At 40.2% G+C, this 22935-nt stretch overlaps 1 protein-coding gene across 1 annotated transcript in view; it reads right to left on the reverse strand.

The window, feature by feature from the left end:
• The window catches only part of FGD6 (FYVE, RhoGEF and PH domain containing 6), a 69873-nt gene that overhangs the window by 39444 nt on the left and 7494 nt on the right, over window positions 1–22935 (reverse strand). The window contains exon 2 of the mRNA XM_070755851.1: window positions 11633–13994. Within this exon, the coding sequence (XP_070611952.1) occupies window positions 11633–13994 (2362 nt within the window). The remainder of the gene's footprint in view (window positions 1–11632; window positions 13995–22935) is intronic.

Genomic DNA, 22935 nt, shown 5'->3' on the forward strand with positions numbered 1-22935 from the left:
TATAAGTATTAGTCAGCTCAGAACTTGTCCACTAGGACTCCAAGATCCCTCTCAGTTACTACTGTTAACTTAAAATATACTTCCTTAATAAATAAAAATACCTCAAAATATCTTCGTTCATTAGCTGTACTTACCTTAATCATATTATTTTATATACTCATCTTCTATAATAATATCAAATAATAAAATGTTTTAAATGTTGCCTAATAAGAACCTTACCAAATATTGTGGAGTAGCACATCAATAGCACATTAAGATAGCATCAAAAATATGGCATGGCATTATATTCTGAGTTAAGAATAAGATTGTATGAACTAGTTTAAGCACATCAGCACCCCTAGGTGAAAGTGTTTACTTTTGCCTTGTGCAAAGAACAGCTATGCTGCTGAAAATAAAATTGCCTGAAGTTGTTTTAAAATTAAACAAGACTCTAATATTTCAAGTTCTAGAATATTCAGGTACAGAATATTACGTGGCATTATGATTCTTAAAACACTGTGGACCATAAGAGATTCTTGTTTAATTAAAATGTGGTTTCATTCTAATTTAGGATGTTGTGTGAATGGAAATAATTGTGAGTTATTTGCCTGAGAAGTGGCCTTCAGCCACAGCTCAAATGGCACAAATCACAGATTCTCAAACTGCGAGACATAACTATCACAATGTTTTTAAAAAGTGCCTTAGGTACTATAATTGAGCTTAGTCTTCTGAGAATTACTAAATTATGAATTAATTTTATACCTGGTTCCTGCATAAAGAAATTTAAATGATCAAAAATTTATACTTTTTTAGATTATTATTCATATTATAAAACAGTGGTTCTCAACCTTTCTAATGCTGCGATCCCTTAATACAGTTCCTCATTTTGGGGTGACCCCCAACCATAAGCCGAACACCAATTCTCCCAACAGAGCTTTAAGCTGATTGGCAGGAAGGTCAGAGAGAAACCCCCATTGTAAACGCCTGATTGGTTTGATTGTAAAAATATGTTCCAAGGAGCCAGAATAAAAGTTTTAGTTCTTAACACCAGGGGAAATTTGTCTTTTCCCCCATGGTCTTAGGTGACCCTTGTGAAACGGTCGTTCGACCCCCAAAGCGGTCCCAACCCCAAGGTTGAGACCCACTGCTATAAAAGATTATGCAATCCTTTGCATATCTTTTGGCATATGCGAATGCATAAATATAATCAAAGTAATATATTTCTCTAATAAAGCCATTAGTTTTATTCATAAAGGGTTGCAAAATTCATTTTAGAGATTTGTGATATCCCAAAGTCTGAGGACCCCGTCACAAAAGGTAAAGATATTGGACACATGCAGGTATATTGAAAAGCAAAGCAGAAGTTGCAAAGGTCAACCACCCACAAAGGTCAGATTCTATGGTTACTCAATTTCTCATGAACTGACTTCCAGAGGAGGACAAGAAGAAGAAGAATTCTGAATATCTATGTATTTCAATATGTAAGCTAAGCTAAAAATATAGCATACTAGGCTAATTAAAATAATCGCCCACACTGTTATGTTAACGATTACCACAAAGTAAGGGTTTGGGGTTGGTTGGGGGGTTTTTTTGGAAAGAGAAACTTCTGCATAAGCAGTCATGTGAAATAAATCACCACTGAGTCATTATACTGTTCTTTGATGAAAAATGGCTTGTCACAGCCTGTAAGCCAACACGTCTTCTCATATACCTAGAGGAAGCATTCTGTTTTGCTGAATGTAATTACTTGATTTTACTTTTAAAGCAAATTAACTCAATTAAATGAAAGAATACTGCATTAGATTTTTGCCAGGTTAACTTTATCAGACAGTTTCATTCCAGTGACTGTAGAGACAGATGCTCTTTGTCTTGAGCTGCTTCTACTAATAATGTATAGTTTTTCCGCAGACAACCCAATAATCTTTTTGATCCCATCTATCCAATTTATCTGTTGTATTCCCTTTCTTCTAATTAGTCAATCTGGCTCACATAATTTATTATCCAGCCAAGTGCTCCAAATATACAAGTTTTATCTTGCATATTCGGTTGTTAGTTCTTGCAGGGCATGATACAATTGATTCTATTTCAAAATCAATAATTCAAAGCAGATATTAAAGTATGTAGACCTGGCTTGAGTAGGAAGAAGGGAGTTATGAACCAATAAGGGAGGAGAAAGAGTCAGTCAATCCTGGGAAAAAGAAAAAAGCCTTGGAGAGAAACTCATAATAGCCCTGCCTTGATTTTGTTCCTCATAAAAAGTGGTAGAGTGAAACTGGTATCTTTGAAGGCTTTGTTATGCTACCTTCTTACAACAAAGAAGAGATTCTTGAAATTCTTGCTGTTCTATGTGTCCTTGCCTTCTTCAAAGGACTGACAATACAGGTACTGTAGTCCTCAACTTAGAACAATTAACTTAGTGACTGTTCAAAGTTACAATGGCACTGAAAAAAGTTCAACGTGACCATTTTTCACATTTACAACAGCATCCCCATGGTCCAGTGATCAAAATTCAAGTGCTTTGCAACTGACTCATATTTATGATAGTTGTAGTGTCCTGAGTTGCATATGATCACCTTTTGGGACTTTCTGACAAGCAAACTCAATGGGAAAGCCAGATTCACTTAACAACTGTGTTACTAATTTAACAACTGCAGTGAGTCACTTAATAACTGTGGCAAGAATGGTCATAAAATGGGGCAATATTCATTTAACAACTGCCTGATTTTAGCACTTTTTCTTAAATATGGCTAAAAAGAAGTAACAGCTTTATTCTAGCTGTATCTCACAAATGAACAGATTTCTGATTATATTTTGCACCATCTTGCACCATCTTTCGGCTGTGGCGAGGGGGGCGATTGCCCAGGTTCACCTGGTGCATCAGTTGCGGTCCTATTTGGACAGGGAGTCATTGCTCACAGTCGTTCATGCCCTTATCACCTCGAGGTTCGATTACTGTAACGCTCTCTACATGGAGCTACCTTTGGAAAGTGTTCGGAAACTTCAGATCGTGCAGAATGCGGCCGCGAGAGCTATCGTGGGGCTTCCTAGATTCGCCCATGTTTCTACAACACTCCGTGGCCTGCACTGGCTGCCGATCAGTTTCCGGTCACAATTTAAAGTGTTGGTAATGACCTTTAAAGCCCTTCATGGCATTGGACCAGAATACCTCCAGAACCGCCTTCTACCGCACGAATCCCAGCGGCTGATAAGGTCCCACAGAGTAGGCCTTCTCCAGGTCCCGTCGACCAAACAATGTCGTTTAGCGGGCCCCAGGGGAAGAGCCTTTTCTGTGGCGGCCCCGGCCCTCTGGAATCAACTCCCCCCGGAGATTAGAACAGCCCCCACCCTCCTTGTCTTTCGCAAGTTACTCAAGACCCACCTATATCGCCAGGCATGGGGGAACTAAGACATCTCCCCCAGGCTTTCTTATATTTTATGTTTGGTATGTATGTGTTGTATGGTTTTTTTAACAGTTGGGGTTTTTTATATAATTCTTATTATTAGATTTGTTCCATTGTTTATACTGTTTTTTATTGTTGTTGTGAGCCACCCCGAGTCTTCGGAGAGGGGCGGCATACAAATCTAATAAAATAAATAAATAAATAAAATAAAATAAATAAAAAGATTGAATAAATAAGTCCCATCCTATACAATAAAATTACAGGTGTGCTACATTTGTAAACCATAAATCAAATGTAAACTTCCAGAAATTAAACATTAAAACATATTTTATATCAATTCAGATACATATTTTGTAGTCTGCAAAACAAATTGCAATTTTAGAGATGAAAAACATAAATTACATTATTTTTGGCTTTCTTAAACAGTAATCTTATCAAGTTTAAACCATTAGCTCTTTATGTCCAAAAGAAGAACTATAATTTAATGTCAATTTATAAACATAAAAAACAAGCTACAGTTTGGACCATTCCATATTTTTGCATGCTGTCCTATCCTAATTTTAGTGCAATTTCTTAACATTTGTTCAAGTCTTATATGACATCATTTCTCAATTCAAATGCTGAAATGTCTTTATTTTATATGAGTTTGCTTCCTTTTTGGTCTATTGAGACAACCAGTGCTAAAAATGCATAAAATAGAAAATCCAAAGTTTCACCATCACAAAGTAAAAGTAATTTTTGTAATGCAGATAATACCCAATAAAAGTTCTGTATACTTTTTGTAGTGCATAATACCCAATGAAAGTTATGCATATTTATATTTACGTAGACCATAGAAGCAATTCTGAAGCAAACATGACAAAATTTCCACATTATCGTATTGTTCAAAACATGATAATTTTTTTTAAAAAATGGCACAATATCAAAACATAAGGAATGTATATGACTTCACGACAGGGCTTCTTGTCTTTTCAAATCCTGCCAATGTTTGGGTTTATACTATAGATACTATGCTATTCTTGCCAGAAGCCCATCTCTGACATTCACTCATGTTAATTAGCAATATACTGGCAACTTATGCTTTTCCTAGGAATCTATTCATCAGTACTACCCTGTTTCCCCCAAAATAAGACATCCCCTGATAATAAGCCCAATCCTGCATTTGAGTGCATGGCAATAAGGCCAAGTGCTTATTTCAGAGTTCAAAAAATATAAGAGAGGGTCTTATTTTCAGGGAAACACAGTAATGAGCTTCAAAGTATGAAGGAAAAAAATCTTTCTTTGCTCAAATATAGATAAGAATAACCCTGATTGATGCCATAAGGATCTTTAGAGAAATAACTTACTATAACACAGAATTGCTTTTAGGTTTTGTAACTTGAAGCTGCAAGAATAGAGTTGTATGAATACATAAGCTTGTCATGGAGAAAGCTGGCTATTTGAATTATTCTCTATATGTGCAGGGAATGTAGAGTGTTTTTCCTTTAGAGAAAGATTTAGATGTTGCAGTCTCTGACATTTAGTTTAACATACAGTATATAATTTTGAAACAGGTTTGTCTGCTCATCTAATAATGCTGCAATATAGACAAGTTCAACATTGACCAAATGAATACAGCAATTTCTGTTCTGAAACATATAAAAAACTAGATGATTTTATAATTCTAACAATAGGTTTCTATGTTGTGGATTTTTAATGTTGTAATTTACTGTTCATTGGTGCAGGGCATATAAATTTATAAATCAATCAGTCAGTCAATCAATTATATGTATGTCTATCATCTTCAAAATCTGATGAAGTCATCAATAAAATTTGTATACAAGTTTGTAATAATTTCATCAGATTTAGTTCAGTTTTGTAGTTATTCATATGGATGTCCAATTATCATATTTTCAGATTCAGCTGCTTAAGGACATCTGCTCGTAGATTAGGATAAAAGTTAACTATTGTTCAAAATGTCAAATTGCTTAAGCCATAAATTGCCTTCAGAAAAAATCAACCCAGTGATCCATCAAAAATGCCCAAAGAAAATAGGCGTTGATTGCTTACCTGAACGCCTCTTCTCGTACGGTGAGCGGGTACAGCAGTCACATGGGTTGCTCATGTCCAATCCGGTGGAACTGAGCCTAGTATTAAAAAAGCTTGCCGGATCCGCCCCTTCCCCAGAATTCGCGAATCCATAGACTAGGCTCAGTTGTGAAGCTCTGTAGTGTTCAACTCTTATTGTTAGAAGAAAAAAGAATTATAGGAAGGTGAAGAAGACACATACAAGGGCGGGAAGTGACTGCTGTACCCGCTCACCGTACGAGAAGAGGCGTTCAGGTAAGCAATCAACGCCTATTCTCCGTACTGAAGGAGCAGGTCCAGCAGTCACATGGGACATACCCAATAGATGGTCCCTAGGGTGGGATTAGCTTGCTATCGTGTGAGATAACGGATTGGAGTACCCTTCTGCCGAAGGCAGCGTCCGCTGAAGCGTAAGAATCAATCTTGTAGTGCCTGATGAAGGAATTTGGCGAGGCCCAAGTGGCTGCTTTGCAGACCTCCTCCAACGGGGCTTGAGTCGCCCAAGCGGCCGAGGTGGCTGCGCTCCTGGTGGAATGCGCTGTGATGTTCCTTGGAACTGAGAGGGAGGCCGACTCATAGGCCTTAGATATAGTCCCTCTGATCCAACGGCCTATTACTGTTGAAGACACTTTGGCCCCCATGACTCTGGGATGATAGGCTATGAAAAGTGCTTCTGACCTCCGAAAGGGTCCTGTGCGTTGGATATAGATTCTCAGCGCTCTGATGAGATCCAGGGTGTGCCATCTAATTGCCAAGGGATGGTCTCGTTGGAGGCAGAAGGAAGGTAGGACAATATCCTGAGATCTGTGGAACATGGAACTGACCTTGGGTAAGAAGGTGGGGTCCAGTCGCAAGACTACCTTGTCCTGATGGAATTGACAAAGGTCCTGCCTGATTGAGAGGGCAGCCAGCTCCGAAATGCGTCGGGCAGAGGTAATAGCCACCAGGAATGCTACCTTAAAGGATAGGTACCTGAGGGACGCCGATTTTAGGGGTTCGTATGGTGCCTGTGTGAGGGAATGGAGAACCCGTGGCAAATCCCAGGATGGATACCTGTGGACCTTGGAAGGTCTGAGGTTGGCTATGCCCTTGAGGAATTCCTGAACTTCAGGGAAGGATCGGAGAGGTTGTCTGCGGGGACCCCCTAGGACAGATGAAATGGCTGCCAGATGACGCCGGAGGGTGCTGGTGGAAAGTCCTTTATGGAAGCCTTGCATAAGGAAGGAAATAATTCTGTGTATGGGAATGCACAGAGGGGAGAGACCTTCCTGTAGACACCACTGGTGAAACTTGGACCACGTGTGGTCGTAGATTCGATTGGTCGAACCCCTTCTGGCCTTTAAAATGACCTCCACTGAATCGGGGTCATGACCACGCAGTTCTAAGTCTCTCCTGATAACAGCCAGGCGGTGAGGTGGAACAACTCCGGGTCTGGATGGAATGAGGCCCCCTGCCGCAGCATATCCCCCGAAACGGGGAGTCGCCAAGGGTCCTGGACGGACAGCTGTTGGAGATCCGCGAACCAGGGCCGGCGGGGCCAATGAGGGGCGATTAAGATTACTCGGGCCCTCTCGGTGAGAACCTTGTGAATCACGTCCGGGAGAATTGGAATTGGAGGAAATGCGTAGAGTAGGCCTGGAGGCCATGGACTCCGGAGGGCATTGATTGCTTCCGCTCCCGGGGATGGAAATCTGGAAAAGAAGCGAGGGAGTTGGGCGTTCGCATTGGTCGCGAAGAGATCCAGGACTGGTAGGCCGAATCTGAGGCTGATTTGATGGAACAGGTCCTGATGGAGGTTCCACTCTCCTGGGTCTATCGTTGCTCGAGATAGCCAGTCCGCCTGGACGTTGAGGCTCCCCGAGATGTGATCGGCTAGGAGCGACCGAAGATGTTTTTCCGCCCAAAGGCCTAGCTTGAGGGCCTCCCTCATGAGAGCTTTGGATCTCGTGCCCCCCTGTCTGCAGATATGGCTTTTTGTGGCAATGTTGTCGGTGAGAATGAGAACGTGCCGGTTGGGAATGCGAGGAGAGAAATGCTTCAGAGCCAGGGAAACGGCTCTTAACTCTAGCCAATTGATTGGCCTGGAAGCTTCCTCCGGGGACCACGTGCCCTGGGCTATCATCCCCTGGGCGTGGGCGCCCCATCCCGATAGACTGGCATCTGTGGTGATGACAAATTGATCCGGGCATCTGAACGGGGATCCTTTGTCCATGGCCGGAGACTTCCACCACTTGAAGGATCTGCGAACACTTGGTGGGATGACAATGCGCCGATTTGAGTTGCTGTGCCCCGATCTCTGAAAGGGTAATAGGAGCCACTGGAGTTCCCTAGCATGAAGGCGAGCCCAGGGAATGATGCCTATGCATGACACCATCTTCCCCAAAAGGGAAGACAGAGTTACTATGGATACTGAAGAATTAGATAAAATGTTAGAAATTAACTCCCCTATACTGAGTTTTCTCTCGGGAGAGAGAAAAACCTGGGAAGATTCTGAATTGATAATGGAACCCAGGTGAGAAATGGATGTGGAAGGTTGGAGGTGACTTTTTTCAAAGTTGATGGAAAAACCATGGTCCTGAAGGACTGACATGGTGACAGAAAGGTCTGTTTTCACTTTCTCTAGGGAGTTCCCATGAATCAAAATATCATCAAGATAACATAAAATGTGAATGGGAGACGCCCGGATATAGGCCGCCAGGGACCCCAAGAGCTTTGTAAAGACCCGAGGGGCTGAGGAAAGGCCAAATGGCATCGCCCTATACTGGAAATGCCTGCCTTGAAAGGAAAAACGTAAAAACTTCCTGTGGCATTTGGCTATAGGAATGTGAAGGTAGGCCTCAGTGAGGTCTAAGGAGACCATGAAATCTCCGGAGTGAATGGCGGCCAAAATAGAAGATAAGGAGTGCATTTTAAACTTCCTATATTTGATGAATAGGTTTAGTTTCTTTAAATCCAAAATAGCTCTCCAACCTCCGGAGGATTTTGGAACCATAAATAAAATGGAGTAAAAACCTAGGCCCTTCTGACCGGAAGGAACCGGTTGAATGGCTCTGATGGACAATAGATGAGAAATGGCCTCCTCCATACGGTTACAATCTGAGGAGGACCTGGGAGAAGGGCAGGAAATAAAACGTTTGGGGGGAGGAGAAATAAATTCTAAAAGAAGGCCAGTTTGAACAGTGTCAATGACCCAGGGGTCCTTGGAGGTGAGACGCCAATTTGAGGCGAAATGAGCTAGGCGACCCCCTATGGGAATAGAGGAAAAATTACCATCTAGGTTTTTTTGAGGCCCTGTTAGAAGAAGCTCCCCTTTGGAAGCGAAAACCTCTACCCCTGGAGTTCCTACTTTGGGAACGAAAGCGGGGGGAATACTGACCTGGAGATCTCTGATAGGAAGCCGCTTGATCTTGCTGGCGCCCCGGGCGACGAAAGGACTGCGTTTTGGTAGCCTTTTTTGTGGTTGGACCCAAAACTTTCTTCTTATCCGTGGTTTCCGTGAGGAGTGGATCCAGAAGATCACCGAAAAGAAGGTCGCGCTTTAAGGGTCCCTGGGATAACTGCCACTTCTGGCGTACTCCCGCTTGCCAAGGGCGAATCCATAGGAGTCTCCTTGCCGTTGTAGAAGCTGCAATAGACTTAGCAGAAAATCTGGTAGATTGCAAAGTGGCATCAGCCACGTACTGGGCAGCTGCAAAGACCTTGTTGAAGTCTTGTTGACCTCTCAAGTCATCGGGAGGAATATGCTGTTGAAGTTGGCGAAGCCACAGCAGCATGGCTCTGGAGAAAAAGGAGGCTGCTGCAGAACTTTTAATGGCCCAGGAATCTGCCGTGAATCCTCTTTTGAGCATTTGTTCAATGCGCTTGTCCTCTGGGCGGAGGACTTCCTCCGCCTCTCCCGGCACAGCCGCTGCCGAATGAAGGATCTTGACAGGTTCATCCGGTTTGGGAAAGGATAGAAGCTCTTCATAGGAAGAGGAAAGTTTGTACAACTTCCTGTCTTTAGTGGAAGGATTAAGACTAGAGGCTGGGAAATCCCACTGTTTGAGTAAGGCATCTTTAAACAATTTAGGCATAGGAATTACCTCGTTATCCTCCTGTTCCTCAGTGAAATAAGGTAAATTCTCCTCCGGGGGATCAGTGGAAGTGGAGGCTTGTTTCTCCTGGGCCGCTAATCCCGTAGAAATCCTAGCTTTGAGGAGGAGAGATTTGAATAATTGAGAAGGGAAAATGGTAATTGGAGAAGGAACCTTTATTTGGGATTCCTCATCATCTGATAGCCCTTGGAAAGGGTCCTCATCATCCTCCATATCCTCATATTCGTCCTGAGAGGAATCTGAATCATCCTGAATAGGAGCCCTAACCGCTGGGGAAGAACCCAAGGGGCGGGAGGGACGAGAAGGAGGAGGAGGTAAGGGAGGCTCATTGATGGAAGAGAGTTTGGCATCAATGGCCTTAGACAACACAGCAAAAATAGATTGGAACTCAGGAGGTAAATTAGAAATATCAGCAGGAATGGCAGAAGAATCCCTAAAGGCCTGGGAGGATCCTGGCTGGGAGGAATCTTCAATAATATCTGGTTCCTCTGGCCCTATGCCCCATAGGTTAGGTTGGGGTCTGTCTAGGTTAGGCTCATCCAGAGATAACACAGGGACCCCAGAAGGAGGTAGACTAGAAGCCTCTGGGGGGTCTTGACTACTGAGTACTTGGGCCTGCACTTTTAAACGTTTTGCTGATTTGTCATGGATTCTTTGTAGGGCTAGGTCCCTTCTCTTCTCGGCCCTGGTGACCTTAGTCGAGGGGCGGGCCCCAGGAGAAGAGGAGGAAGAGGCCTGGGGGATACTAGTAATCTCATCGCCTGTAGGCCTGGCCTCTCTGGGACCTTTAGTTGTGCCTCTCTTGGGAAAGGAAGCCATAGTCTGAAAATTAACAGAAGACAAGGCTGAGCCAATAACTGAATAGAAAAGGAGAAGAATTTTAAGGACTTCCCAAGAGGAATGGATCCTGCTTCGAGGCCTCGAAGCTGCTGAGACGTGAGGACAATCTGGGCAAACCCAGAGTTCGTGCCCCCAAATCCAGCGGGGCCAGCCTCCCTAAACTTATCAATTAAGTAAACCAAGGCACTCTGGTTGGAGGCTTAGCCGGTGGAGAATTTAGCCTGGGACCCCCAAGGCCCGCTCCGGGATCCACGCGGTGGACTGAGGCCTACGCGGCTGGCAGGAGGCCAACACGAGAGGCCTAGATTTAAAAAGGGCGCGAAGGCCTTCGCGCCGAAAACTCGCTCCGAATATGCCTTAAAGGGGAAGCGATCGACTAAGTCCAGGAGACTAGAAAGCCGTCTCACTCCGCCGGAGGTATTTTTTAAGCCCTTTAATATATATGCAATAAAGAATCAATAAGGCAATCAATTAGTACTTGCACTAGAACCTCCAGGCCAAAGGATTAAAAGAATCCACAAGCGGCCGCGGGGATCGTACACGGCAAAACCGCCGGGGGAAAACGAACCCGCAACTTCTCCAAGGGAAAAAAGCCGAGCCGCAAACGGCTGGCGCTATTAGTGCAAGTAAAACAAATAAGGATAAACAGTCTTACTATTTTTGAAGGAAAAGATCGAAGGGAAGGTGTTAGAATGTTGAACGAATGTTGAACGAGCTATCACAATACAACCGCAGGATATGCGAACTGAGCGAATTCTGGGGAAGGGGCGGATCCGGCAAGCTTTTTTAATACTAGGCTCAGTTCCACCGGATTGGACATGAGCAACCCATGTGACTGCTGGACCCGCTCCTTCAGTACGGAGAAATGTGTATTTAAACAAAATATAAAAATGGGAAAGTAGCCTGTTCTAAAACAGCAACCAATAAAAGTTATCTTGCTAATCATGCATCAGTAAAATAGCAAAAGTGATTATGATATATACACAGACCAAATGCATTATGCTTCTGGATAGGTTAAACACTATTTGGAGCATAGAGATGTCAGCAATAATAAAATGTTTCACACATCATGCTAATTGTAGTTTTGAAAAGTAGGCTTTCATGCATAATGCTATGCCATAAACAGTTTACAAACCATAATAAGTGAATATACATAGCCCATTAAAAGTAAAAACAACCCTACAGATTGATGCAATGGGAAAACCACACCCATACACACACCTATATAGAGTTTCTATTTTAGCACCTTACCTGCCAAGCTCTAAACAACTCCCTGTAGGTTCATACAGATCTTCCACCTCATACATATTAGCATCCTGGTTTTCAACACTGCTAGAATTTTGCCTATCAAAACATACGTTTTCGTCAGTAGCTGCAAAAGGCAAATTCTCATATTCCGGGATCTCTTCGTAATGGCTCACATTTTCATATTCAGGTGTATTGTCTTGAGTAACAGAACTCAAGTGTCTTTGTAATGAGAAAGTCTGTTCATCTAAAGACTTTGATCTTTGATTGATTTTAATTTCATTCTGAGTTCTGATTTTTTGTTTTCCCTTTTGTGAGAAAAAGCTGCCTATTTCTGCTGAATGTGCCTTTGCTGGTTTAACTTTCCTTCCAATTGCCGTAGCAGCTGCATTCCCATTTTTGCTGGGCCCTTCTCCGCTAGGAATATCCCCACTGGCATTATCTGTAGACTGCGTGCCCTTTGCTAGAAATTTCTGGAAGTCACTTTTCAACAGCCAAACAGACCATTTCATGTTTAGGAATTTTTTTAGTGAGCTTTTCTTTTGAGGTTCTTTTGGAGGCTTGTGTATTCTGTCCATATCTACGGAAGACAAGGATTTGGCTCGAGGTTTTGTTACAGTAGTGAGGTTTTCTGCTTTTTTTGCAATTTTTGTGTTTTTAAAGGTTTCTGGGTTTCCTGAAAATGGAAGAATAGGATGAGGTAATTTCCAAACTGGTTTTTCCAAAGATGATGTTGGAGTATCACACAATAGAGCTGCATTTTGTTCTCTGGCTGAGAAATGCCTTATTCGAGGTTTCCCCAATGGAGCCTCTAAAGTTTTATTTTCACCAGAAAAGTAAGCAGTTGTGTCTAATATTTCCTCTGATGCAGATTTTTTCAAAAGCCCAGCTATACCAATGCCATGTCTTTGTGGTTTCTTCGGAATGATTCGAGATGAACTTTCACCTTTTAAGTAAAGTTCTTTAGTTTCCTTCTTTTGTGCAGAGTCATCAAGGGTCACCAAGGCAGGTAAAGGTTGGTTGCATGATAATTTTATTTGTTTAGGCAAACTCATCGATAGGTTACTACACCTTACAAAGCCAGTTTCTTTAGCATCAGTTGCCAACATGCTGTTATCTTCCATTATGTTAGTGGAAGGTTTTATTGAATTAAGATCTGAAGAATGCCCAATATTTTCTAAGAACTGACAGTGTTCATGTACAATTTCAGACGAGTGACTTTCTGGAATCAGTTCTTTGGCATCAGTAGATTCTGATGTCGCATGTACTTTTTTTACAGAATTGGAAGCAGCTGCAGATTTATCCATTGCACTTAGATCTTGATTTTTATAGGAAACACTTTGAACTAGAACATTAATCTTTGCTGTATTCTTAATGGGAAATTCATGAATCCCAGAACTATCACATTCATTCTCTCCTGAAGCATCTATGCCATCTTGACGAACTAGACAGGGAGTGCGTAGCTTTCTTGGTTTTGGAACTGGAAAAAGTTTAGTTGATGCTATCGAGTTGGTTTCAAATGAAAGTCTGTCACTGTCTTTTGTGCAAGGTATCATAGGTGTATTATCCACATCCATTTTTTCCATATGTGTTGGGTTACTCAAAGAGAAACAATTGTTGTTGTTTTCAGTCGAAAGAGGAACTTCTAACATTTCAGATTCAACAGCATCATTACTTGAACTTTTAAGTTCTTCTATATTGGATATAGGTGGGGAAAATCCTATTTTAACATTTTTGTTAGAATTAACTGTATTAATTGCTTGAAGTTTACTTAAATGTTTTTGCCTCCAATGGCCATTATTAGGGGAAACATTTTGTATCATAACATCTTCAAGGTTTTCCTCTAGATTGTTAGCCTTTAAGACAACCTTGCAGTTATTTAAATTGTTTTCATTATTGCTTTCAAATATTGTCCCATGCTTTAGAGATGATGATGGCTGTTCATCTATATTAATGTTCTCTAAGTTTTCTAACTGTTCAAAAATGGTTGCATTTTTGTGGATATCCTCCTGATTTCCACATTTATGAATGCATTCAAAATTGCAAGAACAGAGAGATATAATATAAGCCGCATTATCTGCTGGAATTCCATTTTTATAATTCAAATGAACCAAGTACTCAGAAGAGTCTTTTTTGTGATCTTCTAAAGTCTTTAAATTTCTCCTTATGGAAGCGGGGACAGTTTTAACGTCAGGAACTGTCAAGCACTTAAGCACCTTTGGTTTTGGTGCTATCACTGGCTTTGTTTTTCTTGAGGACTGCAAAACATCCACCACCACAACTTCTGGCTTTGGTGCTACAGGAGGAGGCACTATTTTGTGTCCTATCATCAGTCTTGGTTTGGGGGCCACTGGTGGCTTCTTAGTTTCTAGGAGGGAAAAAGAGAAATATTAGGTTGGTCAGAATAATATTGTGGAAGTTATAAAATTCAAGCCTTTGTAGTTTATGGAAATATAATCTCTTTAATGAAAAGCTTCAACAACTGATGAGAAGGAAGATTAGTGCTAATGAGTCAAAATTTAACTATGTGTATATCTATTGAATAAATTGATACATCATCCATTTCACTATGCCGAGTGATGGTAAATGTTTGCCTGCCAAGAATGGCAATTCTGAACAACAGGAGACTGGAAACAGCCTGGATCTACCTCACTCCAGAGAGTGGGCACTGTTACAAAAAGGACATTTCATTGTCCTGATAGATGACATTGTTTAATTAAAAGAACTCAGAACGCGCCAACCCTTTAAAATCAAAGTGGATGGATAGAAGCTACGTCAAATAATTTGGCCCCATGCCATGTAGTGTTTTATAGGTAACAAAAAGCACCTTTAATTGCACACAAAAGCAAACTGGCAGCCAATCCAATTCATGAAGAAGAGCTATAACATGCACATATCAAGGCATCTTCATTACTGCTCATGCCATTGCATTCTGGACCACTGGAGTTTTTACGTTGTCTTCAAGGGCAGACTCTTATAAGGTGTGTTACAGTAGTCAAGCTGGGTAGTGACTACAGCATGGGTGACTGTTTGAAGGGTCAACAATTAAAAAAAACCAAACTTGGAACTTCAGATGAGGTTGTCCAAAGGCCTTCCTGGCCACAGCTGTCACCTGTTCTTCAAGTAGGAGCTGCCTGTCCAGGAAGACCCTTAGATTGTGTACCAGTCTTGAAGGGGAAGTGCTACCTCATCCAAGATCAAAGATAGAATATCAGTATGCCCAGATCTGGATGATCCAATCACCCACAACCACTTGGCCTTGGTAGGATTGAGTCAGAGATGGTTCCTCCCCATTGAAACCTACACAGCTTCCAGGCCCTGGGATAGAATCTTGCCATCTTCACTTAGCCAGTCCAGATTTGAAAGATATAATTGGGTATCATCAGCATACTGATGACACCAAAGCCAAATTGGTAGATGGCCTCCCCTAGTGATTTCATATAGAAGTTGTCGAGGGAGGAAAAACAAAGCATGACTTTATGGCACTCCACACAGGAGGGTGCTGGGCAGCAATCCTTTGGTGCATGCTCCCCTTCCAATCAAGCATTGACTGGAATTGATTGAGCATTGTACCCTGACTATATTTATTTCTTCCACTAAAACACTTGCCTAACTGTTCCTATCAAGGCAACAAAATCATGATTCCTAGCCCACAAACACTTGAAATTATCTACCCCACTTTGACCTGAAGAAAACCCCCTATCAGTTGAACAGCTGAATTAAAGCAAATCTAACTTTAGATTTTCTGATTTTAACCTCTTTGCCCTGAAAAGTAAGGAGCTGGTCAGGAGCATGCACCAACAAGAAAATGATTCTGATGCTCTGAGGAGTGAGACAAGATAAAGAAAACAAAACAGGAATGTAATAACTTCAAAGAGAACTCTGTGGGGTTTGTTTTATTTCTGAGGGAAACAGGAAGTGAAATGAATCTATTTTAGAATAATATTAAATTCTTTAGAAATCTATAAATAGTTTCAGTTTTGCCCCTCATTTGTTCGTAAATTCTCATCCATCATAGATGATCTGGCTATTTGGAAGCCTACTCTAAAAGATCCTATGCAAACTCAAAATCTATCATCTATCTATCTATCTATCTATCTATCTATCTATCTATCTATCTATCTATCTATCTATCTATCTCTTTATCTATCTCTTTATCTATCTATCTATCTATCTATCTATCTATCTATCTATCTATCTATCTATCTATCTATCTATCTATCTATCTATCTATTGGATTTGTATTATATGCTGGCCACCTACCGAAGGACTCTGGCCAGCTTCCAATGAATAAAAAACAATACATAAAAATAGTATAAAAGACATTAATAAAAAAAACCATCAACATTCATGCTCTCAATCATATTCCTAGGAATTTAGGATTCCATTCACCCCACAGTTCCAGGCCTGCTGGAAGAGCCAGGTCTTCACGGCTTTACAGAAAGCTGGTAAGGTGGGAAGAGTGTGAATCTCAGGAGCCAATTGGTTCCATAGAGTAGGGGCCCCCACAGAGAAGGCCCTTCCACGCAGGCCCGCCAGCCAACACTGTTTGGCTGATGGGACTCTGAGAAGGCCGACTCTATGGGCTCTTATCGGCCACTGGGAGGTACGCAGCAGAAGGCAGTCGTGAAGATAGTCTGGTCCTTAGCCAATAATAAATTCAGAACAGAAAACAACCTGTTTTCTATGCAACTTTGCCAATAGTTCTTGGCCACTTACACATTAGACAATTTAAGATAACTCCCTCTCCCCCATCCTTTAAAGAAAACCTGTCCCCCGACATTGATAGAGATTTTCAATGTAAGAAGACCTATGAAGATTTGTTATCAACCTATAATCCATTCACATACAATGACTGTGAAATCAGAGAATAGCATAACTAATGAGTGTATTAGAACTATTTGGAATGAGCTCATTTAAAACACAATGACCATCCTATATCCCAAATTTGATATTAAGAAAATCCCTGGACACCATTCTGAATACTGTATTTATATATTTTTGCAAAGAACATGTAAGCCTTCTCACCCGAAAGTGTTGACAATTTTCTTTTTTCACTAAAAGGGATACAAAATAGGTTGGAATAAGTTTTTAAAATACATTTTTTGACTTCAAAAGAATCCCCTTCCCTGTTCACAGCAGTTGCTTGTCCTGAACAACTGGAGACAAGTATAATTTTAAAAAATAAAGTGAGATTCTCTCCACACTGAGATGAAGTTGTCTACCCTCACTTTAACACTCAGGATACAAAAAAGTATAAAGACTAATGTATCTACAGGTGAAACTCAAAAAATTAGAATATCGTGCAAACATTTATTTCAGTAATGTAACTTAAAAGGTGAAACTTAATATATGAGATACTCATATCATGCAAGGCCACACCACATTAAGGCAGTGAAACTGCTTTAACTGCATTAAGGCATTAAATTGCTGCAAAAGGGTCAAACAAAGTACTGAGAACATATGCTTGCTTATACTTTTCAGAATTCCGATATTGTTCTATGTACAATTCTTTTTTTATTTCTTATTTATATTTTACCCTATCTAGGATGACAGGAGGAGGAATTCTGGGAATCCTTAAACCGGTCAAGTTTAAAGACCCCCGGGTTAGGCTCTTCAAACTTCGTAAGTTTAAGACTTGTGGACTTCAACTCCCATTTCTAAGCTAGCATGACTAGAGGAGGAATTCTGGGAGTTGATGTCCACAAGTCTTAAAGCTGTCATTTTCAAAGTTTATAACAAGTGTACATAGTTGTAAAAAGTATTCTGCTAAACTGATATTTTATTAAATAATATATTACTACGCCATTTGGTTCAGAATACTGTACTTTTTTCCTTGTTTTCCTCCTCTAAAATCTAGGTGTGTCTTATAATGTATATGGTAATACGGTAAGCCTTCTGCTGCACGAATCCCAGCGACCAGTTAGGTCCCACAGAGTGGGCCTTCTCCGGGTCCCGTCAACTAAACAATGTTGTTTGGCGGGACCCAGGGGAAGAGCCTTCTCTGTGGCGGCCCCGGCCCTTTGGAACCAACTCCCCCCTGAGATTAGAATTGCCCCCACCCTCCTCGCCTTTCGTAAACTTCTTAAAACCCACCTCTGCCATCAGGCATGGGGAACTGAGATATTCTTTCCCCCTAGGCCTTTACAATTTACGCATGGTATGTCTATATGTATGTTTGGTTTTTATAATAAGGGTTTTTTAGTTATTTTAGTATTGGATTGGATTGTTACATGCTGTTTTTATCATTGTTGTTAGCCGCCCCGAGTCTACGGAGAGGGGCGGCATACAAATCAAATCAAATCAAATCAAATAAATAAATAAATAAATAAAATCAGTTGGTGAGCAGATCAAAATATGTCAGAAATATACTCTACAATGTCTTATTATTCTCCAGAATTGGTCTCCTCTCTAATTATAAATTATACTTCTATTGAAGTTCCTCCACAATGGCCAAAGTTTATATTGTAGAAACTAGTTGTCAGAAGTTGTTAAGTCTCAACGCAATTTATGTTTGGCTGTGAATGGAGTTTTCAGGGTTTATATCTCTGATTAGTTTTCAAAAAATGCTTTGGAAGTCAAGGTTGAAACTCTTTCATGCTAGATTTTCATAATCCATAAATACCCACCAAATATTCAACATATCAAAACCTTCAAGGATATGGAAGATTTTCATATCTCCATGTGCCAGTATATTTTTCTTACACACTTGCAACAGATTTACTGGTATCATTTTTTTTCTAAAATAGACAGCCAAATCTGAGAAAATATGTCAATTTCAGAACATTTCAAACAATAAAATATTATCACATCCATTCCCACTTCTATTTTATGACTCCCTGATTTACATCATACTTACACATTACTTGTTTAATCATTATCTATTACTAAGCATATGTATCACAAGTGGCTAGTTCATACAATATGCCAAGTTCTCAAGAATACTGAAGAAACCAAATTGCTAAAAAATACATGAAACAGGCCATAGCATAAGTAATTGAGCTTGTTGAGCAGAAGGTCTGCAGTTCAGTGGTTCGAATCCCTAGTGCTGCATAACAGAGTGGGCTCCTGCTACTTGTCCCAGATTCTGCCAACCTAGCAGTTTGAAAGCATGTAAAATGCAAGAAGAAAAATAGGGACCACTTTGGTGGGAAGATAACAGTGCTCCATGTGCCTTTGGCATTTAGTCATGTTGACCACATGCCCACAGAGACATCTTCGGATAGTACTGGCTCTTCGGCTTAGAAACGTAGATGGGCACAACCCCTAAAGCCAGAAACAATTAGCATGCATTGTGTGGGGGAACCTTTATCTAATTTTATTTGACACTATTTACTCTCATATTTGATTTGTAATGCACTATGTCTAACAAGTGATTACAATTTGGCCATAATAAAAAAAGTTTCAAAAATGGTTGTTGGGCTTTCAATTTGTTAGAAATCAAAATTCCACCTTTCTATGGAAATCTGTATGCATAAACTGATATTATATCCTCCAGCTGGCAACTGAAGATTCCTTCTTTCTTCTGAAGACTAAAATATCTAGGTTACTGAGCAAACCTGAAGACAATGCGTCATCTCCAATTTTAAATATCAGTCTCATTATCCTTAATATTCAGGACAAACAAGTTCTGACATAATAATCACACACTATCTTTTAAACTTCCAAGCTTATTCTTTCCTAATCATAAAACACTGATATAAATAATGTAAACTTATAACAACTTAAGAAACAATCAACACTAATGGACCACAGACCTATTTGTACGCAGTTCTTTTAGAGAACTTTCTAATTTAGTCAATATGACAGTGTTGGGAAGAGTTGGATTCATTAATATTTGATAATGGAATGTTCATAAAATTACTTTTGAGTAATTACTACCTCTCAGTTCAAATTATCCCAGAAAATTGTAGTGAGGATCAGGACAGACCTTCATATATACCATCTCAAATTTTCAGAAGAAAGCTGGAATGTAACTGTAACAAGAAAATTATCTTACAGTGTTTATCCTTTTAGCCTCTGGTTTTACAGAAGGAATACATACCGGTACATTTAAAGTCTAAACAAACTCAAACCTCTTAGTAGATGAGAGCAAGACAGTATATTTAATTCAGAAGCTTTTATACTCTTCTTAGTATAAGTAACAACCACATATAACGTAACCCAGTACAGTGATGGCGAACCTATGGCACAGTTGCCACAGGTGGCATGCGGAGCCATATCTGCCGGCACATGAGCTGTTGTCCTAGTTTAGTTCCAGCATGCATGTGTGCACCAATCAGCTGGTTTTTGGCTCACGTGGAGGCTCTGGGAGGATGTTTTCGGCCTCTGGAGGGCAGCTGAGGGGGAAGAAGTCCTTTTCGCCCTCCCCATGCCCTAGGGAAGACTCTGAAGCCCAGGGAGGGTAACAAATGGACCTACCAGGCTCACATAAAGTTGGGAAATGGGGAAGCCGGGGGGATCGTGTGGACATGCATGGGAATGGGGCAGCATTGAATTATGGCTGTGGGCACTTGGGTGTGTGCAACAGTATGTGTGCATGTGCTTTCAACACCCAAGGAAAAAAAGGTTTGCCATCACTGCCCTAGTATACATAACGCCCATATACACTGCTCAAAAAAATAAAGGGAAAGCACTTAAACAACACAATATAACTCCAAGTAAATCAAACTTCCCTGAAATCAAACTGTCCACTTAGGAAGCAGCACTGATTGACAATCAATTTCACATGTTGTCAGCACATTCAACTTTGTACAGAACAAACTATTCAATAAGAATATTTTATTCATTTAGATCTAGGATGTATTGAGTGTTCCCTTTATTTTTTTGAGCAGTATATAACAAACCAACAAGACAGTGATGGTGAACCTTTTTTGGCTCGGGTGCCAAAAGGATGCGAGCATGCGAGCAATAACATGAACATGTGTCCCTACTCATAATGCAATGCCCTCCCCCCTTGCATACACACAACCCCCACACTGGTCCCCTGCACATTTATTCAGGCCTCACTGAAGCTTCCAGACTTCCAGTAGGCCTGTTGAGCTGTTTTTTGCTGTCCCCAGGGTTCAGGAAAGCTTCCTGAAACCTGGGGAAGGCGAAAAACGGCCCAACTAGAAGATAAATGAGCTTCTGGTTGGTCTGTTGGGCCACTTTTTGCCATCCTCAGGCTTCAGGAGGCTTTACTGAAGCCTGGGAGAGCAAAAACAGCCAAAAGTCAACTGGCCAGCATACGCATGCATGCTTGCACTGACATAGACCCACGCCTATGGCTTCATCTGTGGCACGCCTGCCATAGGTTTGCCATCACTGCTATAGGCTCTTTCATTCATGAGTTAAACATCACTTTATATTCAAAGGCAAATAAGTATTCTGGGATATATGGTACTTTTATTATAGCATCTGTCTACAATTCCTTACACCAGACACATATTTTTCTGCTATAACACGGTAACTGCAGAAAGTAGATTCTTGGGAAAAAAATAAGTTATTTATGAATAAACCTGTCATATACAAATAGTATCTTTGATTTTATATCTACTTTCAAGGATAAATAAACTCTCCTTTCTCTAGATTTGTCACATATTATATTATCTGGATTGTATACACTCTGATGCAAGATAAATTCTGTCCATTATCAGTGACCACCAGATATTATGTTCAATTGGTTTATCAATCCATATGTTAATTTAAAATTAAATTTAGATTATTTTTCTACACTATCTGAAACAGAAAGTCTGATAGCTTTTCTGTAAATAATCATAACTATTCTGAAGCTGATAACTAAACATTTCTTTCCCTCAAGCAATCCACCTTATTTAAAGCAACAATAGCCTTTTAACACTAATCCTAAATATACCTACTTTATTCTAACCATTTTTAATATGCATTCAAAAAGAAAATTTGCTTAGAAGTTATAGCTTAATGTTTCCATTGTCTCAAGTTGTATTTTCAATAAACATTTATTATCTCAATCTTACCCTACGTCATGACTCCCTGACACCAATTTGGGTTTTATAAATTAAGGTGAAGAGTTATCAGTGATCTCATAAAAGAATATTTTTCACAGGAAAGTCCCCAAATTGTTTAGCAGCCGCATAAATGTCTACATTAATGCAGGACTCCTTTATTGTTCAATTTATATCAGGTTGAAACTTGCCTTTTGATTTTCATAATAAAATATACATCCTACAAAAAGTTTTACCAAGTATGAATCACAGTCAGTGGCATTTAGCAATTCAATTGTCCTTCAAAATGCTTTAGACTTCTTTGTTCTATCATGATAGTAAATAATCTGTCAGTGGTATCTTTCAAATATAAAACTATCTGTAAAATCTCAAAATAAAGGCAGTTTCTTCTTAAGGGAATTTCAACAAATACTTTCTTAGAATTTTGCCAATGAAGCTTCAAGCTTCGTTATAAAATATTTCCTTTTATTCAGTTATACATTTATTTTCTTTATTAATTTCTTATTTAAATGTTTCCTTACCACTGCTCTCACATAGTAGCTATTAGCACCATGCACAACAAAAATACACAATTCCTTTTCCAGTTTGATGCAGACTTTAAAAAAATATACATATTGATACTCTTTGTTGGATGGCTGTGATATCATTCAGGTGGTTGAAGATGTAAACATAAAAGAAAATTATTCACAAAATCATGGAAAATGTTCTTTAGAACTTTAAGGGGGGGGGAGAAAGGGATAAAGGGTAAATAGTTACCATGTAATTTTTTAGAAAATGACCCAAATATTTATTGATTTGATTTGATTTGATTTGTATGCCGCCCCTCTGTGAGGACTCGGGCGGCTTACAACATAAACAGTGTACAAATCTAATTTTAAAATACAATTTAAAACCCTTATAATAAAATAAAATAATCACACAACCAATCAAACCATACACCAGCCTTGACAATTGGGGTGTGTGTTAGTTTCCCCCATGCCTGGCGGCAAAGATGAGTTTTTAATAACTTACGAAAGGCGAGGAGGGTGGGAGCAGTCCTAATCTCTGGGGGGAGTTGGTTCCAGAGGGCTGGGGCCGCCACAGAGAAGGCTCTCCCCCTGGGTCCAGCCAGATGACATTGTTTAGTCGATGGGACCCAGAGAAGGCCAACTCTGTGGGACCTAATTGGCCGCTGGGATTCGTATATTCAAAACCCAAAGGAATCGAAATTAAACAAATAATTTAAAAAGGACAAACAATCTTGAATGACTTTCTGAAAAGGAATTTAAATTAAACAAATGTTGAAACCAATCTCAATACTAGAATACTTCAGCACTATTTATTCTAAACCAGCGGTTCCCAGCA

This window comes from Erythrolamprus reginae, chromosome 6, assembly GCF_031021105.1.
Source record: "Erythrolamprus reginae isolate rEryReg1 chromosome 6, rEryReg1.hap1, whole genome shotgun sequence".
Taxonomy (NCBI): domain Eukaryota; kingdom Metazoa; phylum Chordata; class Lepidosauria; order Squamata; family Dipsadidae; genus Erythrolamprus; species Erythrolamprus reginae.